We start from the raw sequence: 23,733 nt of genomic DNA on the forward strand, positions 1-23,733 counted from the left end.
AGTTTGTAGCCACATAGATCTTTCTGGACTCACAGTTGAATCTGGTTAAGCGCTCTGTTTATTTTTCTTTTAAAATTGGAATCTTCCTATTACCACAATGCTATTTCCCCCAGAATGTGTTCTACTTGTTCAGATTCATCTTTCCTTCTCTAACCAGACACCCACTATATGGGTTGTTGTTTTTCTCTGTCAGCTCATGGGGACTCAAACCTGATTGTTGGATTATCTTAGGGATTGGCAGTCTTGCTAATTGCAGATGATGAAATGTCCTTTCTCCTTGTGGACCAGCAATATAGAAGAAAGCGATTCGCAAATCCCCCACCTGAGGCAGCTGGAAGAAGCTGTGGGTTCTCCAGTCTCTGGTCTGTCCCAGGCTCCGGGACTGGGAGATCTCTGCCCACCTAGCCAACTCCTTCCTGGCCAATTTAAAGATTTTATTTATTCAGTTTTTTCCCCCCAAAGCCCCAGTAGATAGTTGTATGTCATAGGTTCACATCCTTCTAGTTGCTGTACGTGGGACTCGGCCTCACGTTGGACGGAGAAGTGGTGCCTCGGGGCGCTCCCGGGATCCGAACCCGGGCCGCCAGCATCAGAGCGCGCGCACTTAACCGCTAAGCCACGGAGCCGGCCCTTCCTGGCCAATTTAAAGGCAACAGAACAGACATATTCATGGGAACAAGCATCTGTGGAAGGAGGACTTAAGGTCCACAGGCCTCTGTGAACCAAGCATTCCCCCAAACTTAGTTTTCCCATTGCCTTCCCTGGAGAGTCGACGGGTTTTCTCAGGCACTCACCCAGCCTGAGGAGAGAATTACCAGTTCTTTCCCACACAGAATTATCCAGAACTCCAGGCCTTATTAGCCTTCTATCTACTAGACCCTAGCAGCCATTTGTTTCTAGAGAAAGTTGTCAGTGGTAGGGAAGGAAGCTTTTTCACAATTCCCAATATGCTTCAAAAAATTTTTTTCTAATATTTAATATACCAGTAGCATCAAAAAAGAGAGGCAAAAGATAAGATTTAGAGGTAGACATACTGCTTCTTTTCAAGGTTAAAAAAAGATAGTTCATAAATAAGCTGATATTTACTTTAAATACATTCTTATCTTCCTTGTAAAAATGTGTGCCCTATGATGGCTATCTTGGAGTACAAATTCAAATTTCAAAATAATAGCAGACAAAATATGGTAGGCCAACAATTAAGGCAGCAGGAAACAAAACCATATATATTTTAAAAGTCAGTCTTAAGTGATAAAATATGGACTTGAGCATGATTTATTGAGCTGGATAGATTCAGAAGAATTGATTAGTGATGCTAAATTATTAATTTGCCCAGAGTAGGAGAGACCACCCCCTAGGACCATATGTCATAAATATTCAAGCCATTCCATCTTAAGGACTTATGTGGGCAATGAATTATAAAGACCACTATAGATCGATTCTGGGTTAATCATAACTCTTTGTGCCTGTAATTCACCATCCCTTTATCCCCCACTGACCCTTAGTTTGAACTGTAAAGAAGTTAGCCACTTAGTGTGCGAGGTTAGAATTTATTTTTCCCACATTGTTCTCAGGCCTTTTGATTTTTATTTGGAGAGCAAAAATAATAAATTTCCATCCTGCAGCCTTTATTTTAATTTTAAAAATCTCTGCTTCGGTTTCAATCCTGGAAATCAGAAATGCTTAGATAGCAATGGCCACAAAATCAACAGGCTTCAGGGGTCCAGAATCATATAGACCAAGTATTCATTCATTCCAATGATTTTGACAAATAAGCAACCTGTTTTTTAAAATCTCAACTCTTATTTATCTTAATAGTGATCACATAGCATTACAGAAGCTGCATTCTTTTCACAGCTCTTGCCACATACTATGTTGCATTATTTTTATTTACATAAATATTATTTCTCAAACTAGATAGGCAATACCTCGAAGGCAAAGGCTACCATATCTCACACATTTTTGCATTCCTATGGCAAATATCTCCCAGGAATTTATCTTTAATGTAGTGAAAAAACCTAGAAGATGGCCTTGAGCTCAATTTCAAATCTACCACTAATAATTGGTCTGACTTTGAACAAGTTCCATTACCACATCTGGGAATTAGGTATCATAACATCAGCTGCCTCACAGTGTTGTAAAGGACAAATAAATGTATGTGTAAAAGACATTTTTTAAGAGTGAAAAAATGCTTTATAAATGTGATCTATTATCATGAGGAGAAAACCAAGGACAAAGGGAGGATATTCCTTCTTTTTTTTTTTTTTTTTTTTTAAAGATTTTATTTATTTATTTTTCCCCCAAAGCCCCAGTAGATAGTTGTCTGTCATAGCTGCACATCCTTCTAGTTGCTGTATGTGGGATGCGGCCTCAGCATGGCTGGAGGAGTGGTGCCTCGGTGCGCACCCGGGATCCGAACCCGGGCCGCCGGCAGCGGAGAGCACGCACTTAACCGCTAAGCCACGGGGCCGGCCCAGGATATTCCTTCTTTAGTGAGGGGAAATCTTATCTTACCCTTTGGTTTAAATGTCATCTTTCCATAATTGTTCCCAATGAAATTTTTTTAATAAAAAAGGATCATCATTGCTGTTTCTCTGTACCCATAGATTTTGAAGTGAGATTTTTAAGGAATTTGCTAAATTAAAGATTTGCGTGAGAAAGATATGGTTTCCCAAGTAAACCAAAGTCTATTTGTTTGTGGTGTGGGCTTCTGCAGCTACAGAAGACTGCTGCCTAAGGAACTGAAAAGTGCTTTCAGCATTAGGTCATGATGGAGATGTCAGAACAGGCACATACAGGACAAGAACATTCTACAGAGAAAGAGAAATATGCCAGAATCCATAACATGGTGAGGAGCACAGGTGCAGGTTTTGAAAATACATTTCCCATCCTTCACTTTACTTGGAAAGAAATGCAAATATTTGAGAAAATAACATTGAATGTTTATAGTTCTTCACTTGACAGATGGAAAATTGCAGAAAACTAGAAGGTTAAAAGAGTGTGCATGAACAAGAAATGTCTCCAAAGGGTATCTATTCAGTTACCAGACTATTTGAGCAGGCTGTTCTGACTCCCCCCAGTGAAAATTAAGTTCCCCTTTCTTTAAGCCACTTTAACCCTTCAAGCTTGTTTTATGGTACTTAACATAATAGACTTGACTTATCCCCACTACTGAGTTGTAAGCAGCTTGAGGGCAGGGACCAAAGTTTTACCTTTACATCCCTTATGATCCCCTCAGGATCTTAAAATTAATGCATAATGATTGTTCATAAAATGGAGTTCAGAGAAAGATTATTGTAAAAATATTGCAGAATTGGAACAAAACCTAGCTCCTAGTGTTATCTCAGCAGTGAGAAATTCATCACAGGCTATTGGCATCTCGGCACTGTTGAGAGGACACAGGTGTTGAGCATCGATAGCTCCTGTGGGCCATCAATCACCAGAGCATTCTGGTATCTCTACTTTGGGACCAGAGATTGATAATATTGGAGGTAGATGCCACTTTGGATTCTTTTCCCTTCCTCGCAAATGGGGTCTGGAATATGTTGACAGGGAACTCCCAGATGTACTTTTGCCTGCTGTTTACCTGGTATGAAGCACTCTGCTGGCATGGAATCCACTGGTAAATACATCAGTGACCCATAGTTCAGCTGATTATCCAAACATGACCTCCAGAACAAAGACTAGTTGAAAATTTTTAGTAATATCCATCACCTAGTCAGATGAATTGAAAATTTCCTAGGCCAAACCTTCAATTATTTTGTTGAAAAGTAGCTTTAGGTTTTGTCAATGAGTATTTTCTAGGTAGTGTTAATTTAATGTTTAAAAACCATCCAAAGGACAGTGATTGTATGTTTTAGTAGATGAAAAAGGCCAGGGGTATTTTTAAAAGCTAAAATAGTTTGGGTTACTGTGCAACATTTTACTGGCATTGCTATGGGCTATAATCATACTGTTTTAAGGGTTCTCTTTATAAAAATGCATTCATAATGCTTTGTAACATTAGAATTACCAGAAACAAGTATCTAATGGCAATGATAACATTACTATACATTTAAATAGAGCTCTGTAGTTCACAAAGCAGTAACACCAATGCTAGAACACTTTTCTAATAGCAAAGCAATATGTCCCCAACTGGGGGTCCCTTGAGGGTTGTAAAGAAGCTGCCAGGGGAGCAGAGTGGCTGTTTGACACAGAAGAGAATAGCAAAAATCAGAGTAGGTTGTTAGAAGAGGCTTCAAGGTCACTTCTATCTCTTTGTTACTGTAGGTTTAGGCCCAGGAAGCTAAAAGTAGATATGAAAATTGGTGATGAAGGGTAGTAGAATATGCCACCCAAAAATATGCCACTTCAGCATATTGATTATTTTGAGTTATAAGCACTTGAAAAACAGCAAATACAGGGAAAAGCTTTCTCTGTACTCTCCTTATCTGCCTCAAGATAAATCCTCCAAAAGGAACTCAGTTGTCATAAATCCCCTCCCTGAGAGTTTCATCAACCAGGGAATATTGACTTTCATCACAGGAGAAGAGAGACTAGAAGTTGACACCACACTTCAACAAACTTTGTCACAAACTATCATACCTCCCACCTATTCTTCTACAGGCCATTCATCTTTCCTAAAAATCATTTACTCTCCCTTAAGAGGCCTACATCCTCTCTCCCCTGTCCTTATTTAGATGGTATTTAAGCCTGAATTCTAAGCTACTTCTTTGAGTTACTCATTTATCCCCGGTGTCTCCCATGTATATATGAGATACGTGTGTTGATAAACTTCTGTTCATATTTCTCTTGTTAATCTTTTATTACAAGGGTCTCAGCTAAGAGCTCAGAAGGGTAGAGGGAAAATGATTTTTCCTCCCCTACAGTGATTAATGCAAAAGATCAGAGAAAGGGAAGAAGGATTTCAAGATAACCCTACAGGAATGAGTAATCAATGTAAAGGAAACCTAACCAAGTCTTTTCCCCTTCCCCACACCAACACTACAAGAATCTGTCAGTTTTTGTAATTATGTCAAGTCTCATGTATATAAAATTGTTCCTGATTATATTACTCATTTTTTTCAAAAAAATCTTAGTCAAAAATTGGTGTACATAAACTGTCAAGATCGTTAAAATGCATATTCCCAGGCCTCAAATACCAAACATTCCAATGCAATAAGTTTGGAGTTGGAGCTGGAGTTTACATTTTTAACATAAGAATTCTCTGGTAATTCTGATGGTATTGTTCTTAGTATCACATTTTGGAAAGCACTGACCTGTAGTACCTAACATAGTGCCTAATGTACAGTAGACACTATGTAGTTGCACTGATTGGTGTCTTCAGGGAAAGAACTTTTTTATTTCTGTTTCAACATCCCATGGTTTGGTTGGGGTTCACCCCCAGCAAAAGATCGTAAGTATCCACTGAGCACAGTAAACTGGTTTGAAGGTTTTAGACCATATTTCATGCAAAAGTTTTTATTGAACGTCTGATGTTGGCCTGCTCTACACAAATATATTTAAAAGACAATGGTTAAATATACCAAATATTTACTTATATTTTCTTCCTTTACTTTTATATTTAGATATCCAATTCTTTTTCCAGTATCAGAAAAATACCATCTTACATGTTCTTCTAGTTTTGTGGGTTTTTTTTTTAACTTTGGTTCTATGTTCATTATGATTAATTTATTACACTATTGTAATTTACTTTGTGTATAGTGTGACATAGTGCTGTAATATTGACCTTTTTGAAATTATCACCTGTCTCACTCTCATTTTTTTTTTTTTTTGAGGAAGATTAGCCCCGAGCTAACGTCTGTTGCCAATCCTCCTCTTTTTGCTGAGGAAGATTGACCCTGGGCTAATATCCGTGCCCATCTTCCTCTACTTTACATGGGACGCTGCCACAGCATGGCTTGATAAGCGGTGTGTATGTCCCCGCCTGGGATCAGAACCTGCGAACCCTGGGCTGTTGAAGCGGAACGTGCACGCTTAACTGCTACACCACCGGGCCAGCCCCTCACTCTCATTTTTTAAATATTTCTTATTTGCCACACTGATTTGATTTATGTCCTTTGTAATGCATTCTATATATGAGGTCTTTATATTTTTATCAGTTCTGTAGGATTATTTGTCTATTACCCTGATTTTCTATTCTCAAAAATAATTCTGTGCTATTTTATTATTAAGAATACATAATATTCTGTCTCTGATCATTATTTTTTATTTTCAAAATTTCTTTTCTATTCTTATCTATTTTCTTCCTTCCAATTAAATATGCAAAGATTTTATTAAGTTCTGAAACATTCTTTGGGCATTTTATTTATGGTGCATTAAGTATCAAATAACCTGAAGAAAACACATTTCTATTACAATTGTGCGTCTGTTCTTTCAGGAATATGTTATGTCTTATATAGAACAAATTCAAGTCTTCATCAGGCGAGTGTTGAAGTTTTCATTATATAGTCTTTACTCATTTATTGTGAAATACCGAGGTATTTATATTTAGTATAAATTGATATTTTTACTCAAATTCTATATTATGTCTTATTGATATATTTATAAAAAAGCAATTGATTTGTATTTATCTATTTATAACCAACCTATTTGTTGAAATCTTTATTTTTTCAATATTTTTTAAGTTGAATCTTGTGGGCTTCATAAGTATGTCATCAAATAATGATAATTTTGTCCTAGTAGCTTGCAATCGGATTTTTGTTTCCTGCCTTATTGTGTAAGATAAAATGATTACAGTTGTATCAAGTTTGGAGGGTAATAGTAGGCATCGTTTTCTTGACTTTAATGGTAATGCCATTACAGTTTCATTTCTCAATAGTTTTGCTGCTTGTTAGAGGTAGTTATTCTACCTCGTTAGAGAAGAGTCTTTTTATTCCTGCTTTACTAGATAGGTAGGTAGATAGATACAGAATGGTTTTCAATTTTGTCAAATATCTTTTTGGTGTCCATTGAGAGATCGTTTAAAAATTTTATAAAGGCTCATTTGTAAGATGTATTATCCCAGTAACCTTCCTCATACAAAAAGTTGCTTTTCCCTGTTTAACAATGCTACATTATTCTTTTACTATACTATGAAAATCAGTTTGTTGATATTTTTGGGAAAATAAGACTCTGAGACTGTTGGATGTTTCTCATATTTTAGTGTCAAAGTTATTTTAGCTCTTTCTCTGTGCTAGAGAAATTTCTACTTCTAAAGAAGATTTGGAAATTTCTCTTTTCCTAGCAAATTATCAAATTTATTGGTATTTTAGCTTTATTCCTGTAGAATCATGCATAGTATTCTTTTTTTAACCTATTTCTGAATATTTTATTTCATTTCCAGTTTCTATCTGTATTTTTTAGCTTTAAGTATAAATGACAACAAAATTGTATATATTTCAGGTGTACAACTTGATGTTTTGATATAGGTATACATTGTGAAATGATCACTATAATGAATCTTGTGAACATATCCACCACCTCACATAGTTACCTTTTATTTGTCATGAGAACACTTAAGATTTACCCACTTAGAAAATTTCATGTATATGATTCCATATTGTTAATTATACTCACCATGCTGTACATTAAATCTCCAGAGTTTATTCATCTTACATAACTGAAACTGCATCCTTTCACCAACATCACCCCATTTCCCCAATCCTCCAACCCTTGGCAACCATTAATCTACTCTGTGTTCTATGAGTTTGGCTATTTTAGATTCCACATGTAGGTGAGATTGGACAGTATCTGTCTTTCTGTGTCTGGCTTATTTCACTTGGCATAATATCTTTCAGGTTCATCCATGTTGTTGCAAACAGCGGAATTTATTTCTTTTTAAAGGATGAATAATATTCCATTGTATATTTTCTTTATCCATTCATTCATTGACAGACATTTAGGTTCTTTACCATGTCTTGACTGCTGTGAATAAAGCTGCAGTACACATGGGAGTGCAGATATCTCTTTGAGATACTGATTTCATTTCCTAGGATATATGCCCAGGATTAGGATTATTAAGTCATATGGTAGCTCTATTTTTAATTTTTTGAGGAGCCTTCATAATAGTTGTGCAATTTACATTCTCAGCAACAGTGTATGAAGGTCCCTTTTTCTCCAACACTTGTTATCTTAGGTCTTTTTGATAATAGCCATTCTAACAGGTTTAAGATGATATCTAATAGTGGTTTTGATTTGCATTTCCGTGGTGATTAGTCATGTTGAGCACTTTTTCATATACCTTTTGGCCTTTTGTATATCTTCTTTGAGAAATGTTCTTTTCTCATTTTTTAATTGAGTTATTTATTTTTTTTTTTGCAGTTGAGTTGTAGGTGTTCTTTATATATTTTCGATATTAAGCCCTTATCAGATATATAGTTTGCAAATTTGTTTTGCACTTCATAGGTTGCCTTTTCACTTCATTGATTATTTCATTTCCTATTTCAAAAAGAAGCTTTTTAGTTTGATGCAATCTCATTTGTCTATTTTTCCTTTTGTTGCCTGTGCTTTGGGTAGTGTCATATCCAAACTCATTGCCCAGACCAATGTCAAGATGCTTTTTTATTAGGTTTTCTTCTCGGGGTTTTATAGTTTCCGGTATTACATTTAAGTCTTTAATCCATTTTGAGTTGATTTTTTTATCTGGTGTGAGATAGGAGTCCAGTTTCATTCTTCTGTATGTGGATATCTAGTTTTCCCAGTACCATTAATTGAAGAGACTATCCTTTTGTGGATAGTCACAACTATCCCTGTTGTGTTCTTGGCACCCTTGTAGAAGATCAGTTGACCATCAGTGTGTGGATTTATTTCTGTGATCTCTATTCTGTTTTATTGATCTATATGTCTGTTTTTATGCCAGTACTATACTGTTTTGATTACTATAGCTTTGTAACATATTCGAAATCAGGAAGCATGATGCTTCCAGCTTTGTTCTTCTTGCTCAAGATTGCTTTGGCTATTTGGGGTTTTTGTGGTTACATATAAATTTTAGATTTGTTTTTTCTATTTCTGTAAGGAACACCATTGGAATTTTGATGGGGATTGCATTGAATCTTTAGATCACTTTGGGTAGTATGGAAATTTTAACAGTATTAATTCTTCCAATCCTTGAACGCAAGATGTCTTTCCATTTATCTGTGTCTTCTTTATTGTCCTTCATCAGTATTTTGTAATTTTCAGTGTACAAATCTTTCACCTCTTTGGTTAGGTTTCTTCCTACGTATTTTCTTCTTTTTGTTGCTATTCTAAATGGGATTCTTAATTTCCTTTTCAGATAGTTCACCATTTATGTATAGAAACACCACTGATTTTTGTATGTTGATTTTGTATCCTGCAACTTTGCTGAATTTCTTTATTAGTTCTAATCAGTTTTTGTTGTTGTTGTTTAGTCTTTAGGATTTTCTACACATATAATCATGTCATCTGCAAATAGAAATAATTTCACTTCTTCTTTTCTGATTTGGATACTTTTATTTTTCATGTCTAGCCAGAAAGCTCTGGCTAGGACTTTCAGTACTATATTGAATAGTAGTGGTGAGAGTGGACATCCTTGCCTTGTACCTTTACAGATCTGGAGCCAAGTCCATAGAAGGGCAGGGCTGCTTCCAGGACTGCAGGCAAGACCACAGTTGGCCGGCCAACCACTGGAGTGCAGGCCTGCCTTCTTCCTAAAACATCTTTCTTCAGTCTTGGACTCCACCAGGGTTTCACCTCCTGGATCCCAAGGCTCCCACAAAGGCACTTTTGTTTATGGGTGGCTGCCAACCTGTTGTTTCTGTCGGGGGACAAAGGCTAGGGATCTCCTGATCCCCCATCTTGCTGACATTACTCCCTCTAACTATCTGTATTTATAAATTTTTTTCTTTTTCCCTAATCAGATTTACCAGGAGATTACTTTTCCCTCCAATAAATAAATAAACAAACTGAATATTTGGTTTAATTATTAGTTCTATTTATTTTATTAATTTGTTAAGTTCTATACTTATATATAATAATTTTCTAAACTAACTGTATTAAGATTGCTTTTTATTTTTGATAAATTTGTGACAGCATAGAGTGATTACTGAGGGAAAAAAAGATAATCACTAAAATATTTCAAACAACCCAGAATAAAGTTGTATTCCATAAATGATGGTAGAGAAGGTTGTGTAATTATTTTTTTTCTCACTGCAGTGCCCACCAAGAGGGTTTCTTCTAAATCCAGCTTCAAGATTAACATAGGCCACTTTTGGCAACAGATTAACTCAGAATGACATAGGACAGGAAATATATCTTGCCAACAGGGCAGTGTTGGTTATTTCCCTTCCATGAGTGTTGTACTTGCAGCATTCATTTAGAATATAGGTCATGAGCAAGGAGATGACACCCATATTGGGTGGGTACTAAAGCCTACCTGGCTTAGAAACCTAATAACCCAAAGAAGCCAATATCTCTTATAACAACCCCAAAAGCATAACTTCCAGGGTCCTCAAAGAGACAGACCCAGTTACAAGAATTTCCACTCTCAAAGAGGCTCAAAGACGTGGCTTCTCTTCATGCATTTATTGTTCTCTCAGTCCAGGAGACATTACTGCTCAGGGGTCATTTTACTTATAAGCATTGTGTCCTGGAAACATAGTTAACATTCCAACCTTATCATGTTTCCAGGAGAACAGAGCTATAAGTTAACCTAAAGCCAAATTCTCATTCAGAATAGGTGTTTGGAAATATAGGCCTTATTATTTTTTGCACAATTAAATATATACCAATGTAATATTTTTTATCCTGTCTATATAACTTAAAATTTCAACCTTAAATCTTATTTTCTTCTTTTGTTCTCTCTATTTTCACAGGTAAAATTTGGAAATTATGCTTTTGTATGGGATGCAGCTGTATTGGAATATGTGGCTATCAATGACCCAGATTGTTCCTTTTACACCATTGGGAATACTGTTGCTGATCGGGGATATGGAATTGCATTGCAACATGGCAGTCCTTACCGGGATGTTTTTTCACAAAGGTAAGATTTATGTGGGTCCAAATAAGAAGAGAGGAAATACAGAAAAAGAAAATCTACTTGGTTGCCCCATTTAACTTGATACATTTTGTTTTCTTTGTTTGGAGAACCACAATAAACAATAACAAAAAAAGATAGTTATAAGTGTGGTTCCATAAGATATTCATTTCCTAAAGAATGTACTGATGTATTATTTTTGCCATAAAAAGGGAAAACCTTGCTGCATATAACTTATTTCATAGTCAAAAAATTGATATACAAAAGAAAGTAGTATGTTAATAATTTCTTTAGAGCTTAGTTGAGTAGTTTAGTCTTTGAATTTTTAGGGACTAAAATTAGTCAGAGTTAGCAACATTAATTCATTTCTAAGAACACTAAAGCACAAAATAAACTTCAGGACCAAGTCAAGTTTCTGCTGTACTGAAGCACATGATGATAGGGAGGTGTCCATTTGATTTTTCAAAAGGAAAAGGGTCAGAATTGTAGAGTCTCTCACTTGGTGTTAAAGTTTATATGAGACTTTGTCATGGAAATTAAGGAGACGGTTTATTAAGAAATTATACCCATCCTCAAATCAGAATTTTCTATTATAAGTTGTTTAAGAAAGATGTTTTGTAATGTATCTTTTAAATTAACAATGTATATGGAAGAGTTGGCCCTGAAAGGAATTCACAAAGATCACTGCGTTCGTCCTCTGTGCTAAATAAGCTGGGGCCCGAGAGAGAGGAGTATCTGTCAGGTGGAGCTATACTCCATTGAACACTGATAATAAGTTTTGTGTATTTTCTAGATATTCTTCTACCTACTTTCAAAAGCTAATGCCAGACCAAGAAGGCAGTTCCAGGTAGCCCTAAGGCCCCAAATTTCAGACTATTTAAGTTCTATTCCTCCAAATTTTAGGATAACAAAAAGTCAGGCATTTTATGTTTAAAAACAAAACAAAACTAAGTCAGTAGTCCAGAATTTATCACTTTTCCATTAGCTAACTAAAAATCTAGGCATCTCTACTTATCTGCAAAAGAGGAAGTTAGATTAACTCTAAGGTCCTGGTTCAGTCAGCTTTTCTATACAGCAAAAACCCCAAAGTATTGGTGACTTTTAAAAGTTATTTCTCATTCTTGAAACATAGGGCTGGGATTTGGCTAAGTTCTGCTGCAAGTTGTGGGTCCACTGCAGGTCCCATCTATGCAGCTTCTCATTGCAGGCCACAGGCTGATGAAGCAGCCCTACCCGGGACTTACCGTTTTCATTGCAAAGAGCATTTGCAAAAGAGGCTGGCCAAAACCTGCAGTGCCTCTTGTGCTTCTTGCATAGATGTGGCATATGTCACATCTGCCCAAAGACCACTAATGAAAAAAAGTCTCCTGGCCAAGACCAAAATCAATGGGGTGGGTAAGTGCACTACACAGAATGGGAAGAAAAGAGTAAATCATTATGAACAATAATACGATCTACCAGTGGTCCCTTCTGGCTTAAAAACTTCTAAGTATAAGACAAAAATGAAATATGCATAAATTGGGAAGTAAAATATTAAGGAGTAAATAATGATTCGTCAACCAAAACACATTTATAGATGAGTAGATTCTAAGGCGAACAAACTGGAAAATCAATTACGCCATAGGGACTTTACCTGCGAGGCATCTGCAGTCTAGTTGGAGATTCAAGACCCATGTCCACGAAGCAGTGAACAATACAGATATTTCTATAAATGTTTGCTAGCATTTGCATGCATACAGTATCAATATTGCTTATTTATATTGTGTTAAATTATGTAGTTGAGACGTTGAAAGAATTGAATACCATACAGAATAAGGAGTTAATGAAAGGAAACATGAATGAAAGCTCTCCAGAGAAGGTGAGCCTTGAACTTGACCTTGAAGGATTAGTAGAGAATAGGTAGACTGAAAGAAAAACATGGATAATTCTTGGAGAAACAGTTAAGACAACAGAGTAGAAGTAGGAGAGAGGAGAATGTTCTGGGGAACAATAAGGACGTCAAGTTAATTTGAAAGGACATTTGAAGTTTAGAATTCATGTTGTAGGCCACAAACAGCTATAAGAACCCATTGTCTGTTCTGTAGCCCAGGAGTAAAATGATGAAGACAGCATTTAAGGGAAGATTAATCTAGTTTTGATATGAAGGATGGATTAGAATCAGCAAAGACTAGTGCCAACCTGGAAGCATGAGATAAGGAAGGCCTGGTTAGAACTGGGCAAGGAGAAATGAGGAGGCAGACGCTTCTAAGCCAGGAGGCACACCATTGTTTGCATGAATTTAGAACTGAGGATGGAAAGCATAATAGAATGAAAGGGGTTGCCAGGCTTTTATAATGAAAGACCAGCAGAAAAGTTTAGTGGATCCTTAATATGAACCAAGTACTCAAGAAAAAGATGGTTTATTCCTTAGTTGGGGTTAATTGGCTTTTTCTTCACTACAGATATTTTTCATTTCCAGATCTGATTTCTAGGTCTTTTATGCAAAAAATGAAGCCGCTAAAATCAATACACAAACATATAGCAATTAAAGAAATATTTAATAAATCACACCAAGGGTTGCATTTCTTATTATCCCTGTGGTGCTTTACCTATCAGAGATTTTAGTTCTGAGGCAATGTATGCCAGTGAACTGCTGAAAAGTAATATTAAGCATGGAGCATTATTTTTGCTTTGTTGGATTTGCATTACGGATGTTGACAATTTAAATTGTCCCTTTTTGCGGAATTCCTTAATAATGACTGTCTGCATCCTGGTTCCCTGGACATCTGGGAGAAGAGAGAGCCAGGAAAGAAACATAATCTGGCAATTGTCACTGTGCCAACTCATCTTGCTGTACACATGTGCCACATTAATCTATTACTCAGATCTCCCCCTGAATTCAGAAAACGTCTGCATTCATTCCCTTTTGCTATAGACATTAGGAAAAAGAGATCTCTTTTTTAGTGACTGATTTAAAATATTATAAAGACCATCAAATTTAACCATTGTAGTACACTTTTAGCTTTCATACATCAACTTATCCTTGGCCATCGATTAAACTAGATCACTGATTACTATTGTGATTATTTTCAATGAAAATAATCAGTATTTAGGGTGATTTTTAGTAAGTAAATAATTATTTGGTATGCCTATACCACAACTTTAAAAAATCAAAGTACTTTAATATATAATAAATGTTAATATCTAAAATAAATATTGGTTATATAATAACTATGTTTAATATCTTCTATCTGCCCAGTATCTTATATTCTTGTACATTTTAATGACACTTCAAAATATTCATATGAAATGTTGCACATTATTTATTACACACTTGCATATTAGTGCACAACTATTATGCTACAAGTACATACCGTCAGTGGATGGGCCTGGGCTTTGGCAAGCATCAGGTTAGACATCAGAAACATGGGCTGTGGGGATACACTCACTGGTACAAGTGTATGTGAGGGGACACGCACAGGAGTGAATTTTAAGGACCAGTAAGTGCTACAATATATATAACCATAGATTTGGAAAGAAGAGTTTTGTTTCCTTGGTCTGCGCAAATACTAAATAACCTGGCAGCAGAAGTTAAAGTATTTATACATCACACCAGATGGGTCAGAATACTAGTAAGGTGGGTAATGTTTGCAATGAATTCTCTGACACTGTTTGTTCATTAGAAGTTTTATATGGCCCTTGTCCTATAATAGTTCTTAGTATAAAAAAGTATTTAGTCAAAAGTTGTTTCATTAAAGACATTTAACAATAGAAAAAAAGTGAATTTCTGGAGTGATATCATTATGCTATCAATAAAATTAAGTCCAGTGCTGATCTTATAGTCTTAACTATTCATAGGACTAAAAAGATAACCAAAACATATTTATTGAGCGTTTAGTATGAGCTCACTTGTGTTCTCAAATCTTAGTGGGTGAAAAAGAATAATTAATTCATGAGTTTAATTTTATAGTTCATCAATAAAAAGAGTCACTTTTTGCCTATTGGCTTCTATCCCTAAACTTTGGGAATGGAAACACTCAGTGGCATGAAAACAAGGATATATTTCAAGCTGCATAGAGAATGATTTTGTTGGATTCATGGTAGTGGTACAGATGCAGAAACAATATTTCAACCTAATCACAGAATTTCAGAATTTTTAGAAATGGAATGAATAATAGTTCCCTTTTTACCAGGGATGGAACTAGTCCAAATGGGTAAATGACTTGCTTAGAATCAAAATGCAATAAAATTGAAAACTTTCAAGATTTCTAATTCCATGTGTAGCATACTGGTCATCATGCACTCTGTCTTCCCTTATCTTGCTTTTGAAAGCATGTAAGAGTAATATCAAACGGATTATATAATGCTTGCTATGCGCCAGATTCTGAATTCTTACACGTAGGAATCTATGAGATAAGTACTATTACCCTCATTTTAAAGACATTGAAACTGACACGTAATGAGGTAAAGTAATTTGTCCAAGTTCACAAAGCTATTGAGTATTAGAGCTGAGAATCAAATCCAGACAGTCTGGCTCCAAAAATTTACATACGTTTTTAATAAGCTGTGTTTCAGATAAAGACCTAGGCGTTGCCTCTCTTTGCCCTCTCCCTCTCTTTCTCTCTTAGGGACACAGAATAGAATTAATCATAATCCTTGATTTATGATATGCTTTCATTATTTGTTCATAAATGTCTACTTTTATTTGTTTAATTAGTTCTAAAATCCTTGAATATAGTCTTTTTTTTCCCCTTGCACTGTTAACTATTAGAATATCTAGTGCTTTACTTGTATTTTGATTTGGATTCAGAAAAAGAACATTAGATCTTTTTACCTCCTTCTGTCTTAGTACTTCTTACGCTGTACCTCTTGAGTCCTGCCTCATAAGCCCCTTGAGTTCAGGCATGTGTCTCTGCATCCCTAGTGCCTACCTTATATGCCTAGCATATAGCAAGCATTCAATAAATATTTGATGAATGAATAAAAGATCTACCTAACTTTTTGGTCAAAGATCATCCTATTTACTTATACTCAAGTAAATTGAATACTTATCCTTTGTACTTGCTTGATGTTAAAAAAAAAATTTCTATCTTCTCTTATCATACTAATTTTTTTCTTTCTCGGTTTCTCCAATTTTTCATACAATGAGTAATAAAAACTGAGAAGAAAAAGAAAACAAACATGCACATGCCTACCTTTCTTTCCAAGTCCCTGCTGTAAGAATTTTTATGCTTTTATTCCCACAAGGACGGTAGAAAACATTCCTTTAACTTGAAAGCATCAGAGCCCTAATCTTTTTATTCCCCAACCAGAATGAGGTACTTTCCAAGCACTTTGTTCCCTTTTCAGTTAGAGGAACAAGCAACTTCCGTTGATTGCCCAGTTGGCGACTCCAAAATCAGTCAACAACTGGCTTAAGCTGTGCACTCAGTTGGTGGAAGGATCTCTCACACAGGTGCTCTCAACAGAAGATGAACAAACAAACAATCGTTTTCCATTTAGATGCACAAAATATATGCAGTCCCTCAGCTCTGAGAGCAAGAGTGACATCATCAAGATACACATGTAAACATTAAGCAATATGAATAAACTGCATGAGATAGACAATAAATGCTGAAAAAATTTAGAGAAAAGGAAATCATTGAAGGGAAGAATAGAAAAGATTTTATTAGTCTTGGGCTAGAAGACTTCAAGGATAAACAGAATTTGGATACGGGGACAGGTACAGGTAAAACACCCAGAAAATGTGAGGAAATGATAGAAATGAAAATAGTCATCATGTGTTGAAAGGACAATGAGAAGGAACAACTTGACTGGAGAGAGTATTGGCAGAGGATATAGGTCGAGAAGCTAAAATTGAAAGTGATACACCAGAATATTGATAGCTGCTATTTATTAAGTATCTACTATGCTAAACACTGATATATTTCATATAATGCTTGCCACAACTCTGTGAATTGGACGTTTATTAATGGTGTCTGATAAATTTGAGGAAACTGAGATTCAAAGTTAAATATCTTACAAAGTCACACACTAATGACAAGGGGAACTAGGACTCAAACCTAAGATGGACTTGCGTTCTCACTCTGGACGCCACATCAGCTTTGTGGGGCTCTGAGGGGAGGAACATGTGGACCGAGGAGCATTCGAGGAGTCTGAGATACCGGATTAGACGAGACAGCTTAGCTGAGGAAAGCCATTGCCAAGCTGTTGTGGTACTCCAGCTGTGAAGCAGTGAGAACATTCTCAATGGGAAGGAGGAGAAAAGATTAGAAAAGATACAGTTTGAAGAGGGATAGACAGGACTTGGTGGACATCAGAGCAGCTCATATAATCTGGGAACCTGAAAAGCAAAGGATGTGCAGATTCAAGCAACCACAAACAACCTCCTCTTTTCTTCTCCTTCCAACACTCTTATTTTTCCTTCTTGGTCATCTGTTACAAGTTTTGCATCAGCTCGATTTCATCTCCAGGTAAAACCAACTGGAAAATGATTTCTAGAAAAGCAATGATTATTAGAAAAACAACAACAACATCATAATTCATTGACCAGTGGATACTTATCTCATGCAACCTTCCAGCTTAAAGATTTTTGTTCTATATTTGCTCAAATCATGTTCACATATCACTAATAATATTGTCCTTCTCTCTCACACATCAAATATTATTTTTTAATTATATATATTTGTATAGACACACATACCACTAAAACCAACTGGTTTTATTACATCTATATTTTTTGTTCTAGATCAAGAGAACAAGATAGTTTAGATGGGCATGTTTATATAAAGTAAGAAAGAAAAATGTTTGAGGGGTCATAAAACAAAAAAAAGAGAGGACATTGAAGGTTCACTTTCATAGGGAGATAGGAGTAGAATAAAATAATATTTTTTTATTTAAAATAACATATTTTAACTGTAAAGTGTTAAAGGCAATTATTTTCTTTTCTCATATAATATACATATATTAAATAAGGATTAGCCTCTAGAAACCATTGAAAGGAACGTACTATTCCCATTTCAGAGCAACCCCCTTTTAAAACTTTTGTTTTAAATTTAGAATTTTGAATTTAGAGAACTTCTATAAAAGAGAGAAAATGAGATAGCTTATCTGTCAACCATTTTTTCTGTTTTCTGAATCCCCATGGAGCTATTTTTGTGACCAATAACCTGTGGGCTTTCCCGATCACCCGGACTGCTGCTTCTAGTGGGGAACCTAAATAATTTACATTTGTTTCAGCGTTTGTTTAAATAAATGGGAGTGTAAGTACAATGGGTGATATTTCCAGTATGTAAATATTTCATAAATATTTGTCATATGGGCACTATATAATTTGACATTAGTTTTATTAATCTTGCAAAGCAGTAGCCAAATTTTAAGAAAATTACAGGTCTTTGCTCTTGAGAAGCATCCAGCATTCTCACTGCTGAACACCAGCGCAGCCATCAGGCAGTGCAATCCCATCGAGTAAGTTTTGAAGTGTTAGAAGATTCTATTTTCCTTGTACTTACATGGTACAGCATTTGGGGAACCCTTCATCCAAGGTACAAGAGTACCCTTTATAAACAAGCCTCTTTATCAGACTTTTCTGAGAAAAGTACTGAGGTACAGGGAAGACGAATGACTAGCGCTAGGTGTGAAGCAGTATTTCAGCGGGATAATGAGCCCACATCGGACCATGCTGCTTTCCAAGAAGTAAGTCTGATCAGGCTTTTTTTAAAATAAGATTTATGCCGTTTCTAGATCTCAGTAAGTATTGTTTCATTCGAAAGCAGTTGTTTTACAAAAAGCATAGTTATTATAGTGGTATACATTAGGTCTGACTAAAGCCTGAGTTTTTAACATTTTAGAACTTAAATCTACATGTGTATTGAACTTGAAAGTACGCATACACACAGGCACACGTGTGCACACACACACTCGCACACACACTGCAGAGTCAATTATAAGCCTCTCTCAAAAATACTTTTATTCTATTATACTTACATCACATTTTTCTGTTCAAAGCATCCGTTTTACTCACCAGACTTATCCCCTAGACATTTTTCACTGTTTTAAAAATTCAATCTCCTTTTAAAGGGAAAATTTGATATCATTGAGGATAATCAAAGAATGTGCTACTTTTTTATAGACCTTAAAATATTGTAAGCATGGTAACAACATGGGAATAAGCACGTGGGCTCCCATGATAATTATGTTGATACAAGAAACAACTACAGAGGATGAGACATGAATGAGACTTCAGCCTGTATTTAGATGAACTCCCTAATTTTACAAGTGTAAACAGAGAAGGGAAGTTGGGTAAGCTGCCCCGAGTCTAACCCTTGGTCAGGACGTGCCCTGGGGACCACGAGCCCAGGCTCCCAGTCCACTGTTCCACCCCAACTCTGTTCTGCCAGTTCACTTTGTTAAAAAATCTTTGTTAAAATTTTTTATCCCAAAAATTTACTAGTAAAATAAATGTTTTCAGAAGTACAATTATATCTTATGTAAAGGAGCAGGAGTATTAATTGGTAAATACGTTTGACAAGGTCATAAATGTGACTAGAACATCTATTTAAAATTTATCATTACTTTATCAACATAGAGAAAAAGTAACACAGATGATGGACAGAGTGCTATGGATTGTGCTACCCCTAATTTATGGAGAAACTATACATAGCCTAAAATGATAGCTAACATTCATTGAAGACTTACTATGTGCCAGGTACTATTATAAGTGTCCTAGCTATATTAAGTCATTTAATTCTCACAATGTCTTTGTGAAGTAAATACTAGGATTAGCCTCATTTTACAGATGACGAAACTGAGTCACAGAAAATATTAGCAGTTTTCCAAGGTCATAAAGCTAGTAAGTGGCAGAGCCAGGTTTGAACCCATGCTGTCAAACACTATATGACCCTCGTTCCTGTTCTCACAAGTCTGAGCACATGCCCCAGCGGCACCAGGGTGACAAGCATCCAAATTGCCCTCATGCCTGCTCGGGGAGCTGCCTTCCTCACATGAAAATGCTGACAGCCCTTTTAGTTTACATGAAATTTGGGTGATTTTCAGAAACTTAAGTACATGGCAACAGCATGAGTCCTCCGCCATGAGGAGAGGGCAGGTCCATCTGAAATCGCATCAGCTGATCAGAAGTAAGCAGTAGAAGTATTGAAACTGAAAACTGTGGAAGGATATTGGAATTATTTTCCCTCCCTCTTATCTTTTTTTGCTATAAATAGCTAAAGAGTATACTTGACCAAAACTTTAATTCTTCCCTCATGGAAGTTTTCATTCATCATGACTTTTTAATTGGTGGAATCCATAATTGCCCCTTATCTACTTCATTTCATAGTTCTTTGAGCAGCTCAAATAAACTAACATCATAATTGGTCAGATTGTCTACTCACATGTTGAATGCTTACTAATATGAAACAGAACCTATTATTTCTGGAACTAAACTATGGCTAAGATAAAAATATAAGATTTCCATATGGAACAATATTTATGAATCCAAATAGCCCAGAATGATAAGTCTACCAGAGGCACCAATGATTTTGTCTTAAAGTTTCCTGCCTTAGCTCCAACTTCAGAAAGAGAAAGATATACCTCGAAGTGTGTGTTCAGTTTTTTTTTTCCTCAATAATCTGTTCTACAACTGTCATTTTCTGAAGCTATTTACATTTGGAATAATGTTAGTAACTATTAAAAATGATTGAAATCCAGCATGTTTTTATTTTATATATTACTGGTCTCAGAAAACGCATATAAAAATTGTGCCATAGTGATATTCTTACTAGTGGTCCGTGGTAAAACACAGAGGCGTGATGGGAGGAGCCAGCAACCTAAAACAAACATGGTGGGCTTTCTGTTCTGATAAGGTTTTCAGGCTTTTTCCAAAATAATGTTTTCTGTAGTAACACTTTTATTCTGAAGATTTTAATCAATTTTTTGTGTTTTTTCCATTAATTATCCGAGATCTCTGTAGCACCGCCTATAAAAGCCAGCACCGCCTTTCTAGGCAGTCTCTCATATTCTTTGAGCTAATCAACGTGAATTTCACTAATGTGAGTTTCTTCTTTTCTGTATTTTTTAGCAACTGCAGAAACTTGATAAACAAATTACCTCCCGGCTAGAATATATTCAGTACAGTGGCTCTGAATACTTCATTAATGTTGATGAGATAGAATAGACCAGAACCCAGGGTCCCTGAATGTCAGGCCAAGCTGTGTGAATTTAGGACATGGGGAGTCGTTGAAGAATTTAGTAAAGACTAGCCATAATCAGAAATATGCTTTTTTATCAGTCTAGAAAGAATGCATGTGAAATAGAAAAGGAATTGACTAAAAGGAATGCTACCAGTTAGGAAGCCATTACTGTATCTATAATATAAATTCAAAGACGGCAGGAATTTTTGTCTACTTTTTTCAGAGCTGTATTCTAAGCATCTAGAAGAAAGCGTATCACATAGTAGATGTTTGATAAATATTAGATGAATGATTGGATAAATGGATCACTTAGGAAAAGCAAAAAGTCTGAACTCGAGTGAAGGCAATAGAAATGGAAGAGAAGGGAGAGAGATTGTAAAGGTAATGTTGGCCCTTGACTACACATGGAAATGGGGGAAACGGGAACCAAGCATGATTTTGAAATAGTTAGCCTGGCTGGCTGGGAGATGGGAAACTCATTCACAGAATAGAAGCCAGGAAAGGAAACTGGTTTGAGAGTGAAAGTGCTAATTTTGGTCTAGACGTGTTGAGTTTGAAGCACTGGAGGATGATGCATCCATGTACAGAAATGCAGGGACTATGACAGACAAATGACAATGCAGGGTGGGAACTTGAGGGAGAGGCTGGAGCGATGGATATAGACTTGGACAAACTCTCCATTAAGATAAAGCCAGAGATATAGCCCATGGAAAAGACAGAGACATAAAGAGAAAAAGATTCAGGCAAAAACTTGCTTTCACATGTCTCTCTTTTGCTTTCTTCTCTTTTCCATTCCACAGTCACTAACCTAGTTGAATTTCTTAGCACATCGTGTCTGGGAACACAACTATCCCTTTCTCTCCAAACCTATTCAAATCTTATGCATTCTGTGGGTTCTATTTCATGAACCATCCTCGATATGTCTTCCCTAGAAAATTCAGCTCTTATCAAACCCTTCATTGTATTTCTGTATTTTATCTTCTCTGTACCACATGTCACTTTTTTGTTAATCATTTCTTACATTCATACTTTGACATTTCATATACGTTCCAACTTCTTAGCTTGAAAAGAATCGCAAAATCTCTTATTCCTCCTTTTTTATCTTCCATAATAAATAGTTAATATATCCCTAGTAAGTGTTTGATAAATGTTTGTTAAATAATGTTTGAGAGGGAAAAAGACAGTCTTATTCTCACTTGTGATTACTAAGACAAGCAACTTACTGGAGAATAAGATTTGTGTTTATTCATTTGATCAACAAATATTTGTTGAGCAATTACTTAGTGCTTGACACAATTTTGTTTTTCTAGAGATAAAATGGTGAACAAGATTGACAAGGCAATTGCTTTCCTGAAGCTTACATTATACTGGAAACTTGGAGGAGGAAACATACAATATATAAGAAAATAAATAAATAAGATAATTTCATTTTGGAAAACATGCTATGAAGAAAATATAACTGGGACAGAGAATAAGGATGGACCAGTGTAGGTGTGGGTCACAGAAGACCTTTCTGAGGAGGCAACATTTGATTACAATCTTGAATGTGAAATTTGGAGGAAGAGTATTCTATGCATAGGCAACAACAGATGTAAAAGTTCTGAAGTGAGAACCAGCTTGGAGCGTTTAAAGAATGGCAAGGAGTCCAGTGTGGCTCAGAGTGAACGAACAAGAGAGTAGTAAGAAAGGAGATTAAAGAGTTAGTTGGGCCCAGATGTACCAGAGAACCTTGAAAAACATAGTGAAGACTACAGATTTTTTTCTAATAACAAAGGCAAGCCATTGCAAATTTTGAAAAGAGGAGTATTTGTTACCTGGCTGTTAAAGTAGAGAAAGAAAAATGGTAGGAAGGAGAGAAGGCAGTGGCAGCAGTAAGCAAGAGTGAATGTACGAAGTTAGGAAGCTAGTACAGTAGTCCAGGAGAGAGATGATAGGGGCTTGGTCTAGGATGGTATAATTGAAATGGTGAAAAGTGACAGATTCCAGTCTATCATAGCTATAAAACTGATAGGCCTGGCAAATGGTATGGATGTGATAGGTGAAGTGAACAGAGGAATCAAGACAACTTTTTTTCCTGAACAAATGAGTGGATGGTGGTGCCACTAACTGAGTTGTTCAAGCGTAAGCCGGAAGTAGGTTAAGAGCCAGGGAAATTAAGACTTTGGCCTTGGGTTTGGTAAACTTGACATTTTTATTAGACAGGAACTTAGAAATATAAATGTGAAATTTAGGGGAAAAGACAAAATAATAAGAATTACAATTTAGTAGGTAGAAGGTGCTGGTTATGAAAGACTTAGGCACTGGTTGAAGGACTTTGGCCAAGGACCAAGCTTCTTCCCACCTCTCCACTCATCCATCCTTGGCGAGTGAGATAGGACAATCTTCAGGCTGACCTACCTTGAGATGGGAGTATGCTTACAGCAGCAATAGGCGCAATGTGCTTCCCTGTTTCCATTCAGGAGAAGAGAATGAGACCTCTCTCCTCTCAAGCATGAGTATAAACCTGTCCCTTCAGCTTAATTAGTTCATCTTAGGTCATATGTTTACCCCTGGACACGAGAACATACACTCATAGCTTAGACTATCTTTCTAATG

The 23,733-nt window shown here is 36.1% G+C and overlaps 1 protein-coding gene across 4 annotated transcripts in view; it reads left to right on the plus strand.

Moving 5' to 3' along the window:
* Nucleotides 1-23,733, plus strand: part of GRID2 (glutamate ionotropic receptor delta type subunit 2) — a 1,475,972-nt gene that overhangs the window by 1,306,429 nt on the left and 145,810 nt on the right. For all 4 annotated transcript variants that reach the window (XM_087434598.1, XM_087434599.1, XM_004430960.3 and 1 more), the window contains one exon: nt 10,809-10,975. In XM_087434598.1, coding sequence (XP_087290724.1) covers nt 10,809-10,975 — 167 coding nt within the window. The remainder of the gene's footprint in view (nt 1-10,808; nt 10,976-23,733) is intronic.

The sequence above is a fragment of the Ceratotherium simum genome, chromosome 8 (genome assembly GCF_057802395.1).
Source record: "Ceratotherium simum simum isolate JZ-2026a chromosome 8, ASM5780239v1, whole genome shotgun sequence".
Taxonomy (NCBI): Eukaryota; Metazoa; Chordata; class Mammalia; order Perissodactyla; family Rhinocerotidae; genus Ceratotherium; species Ceratotherium simum.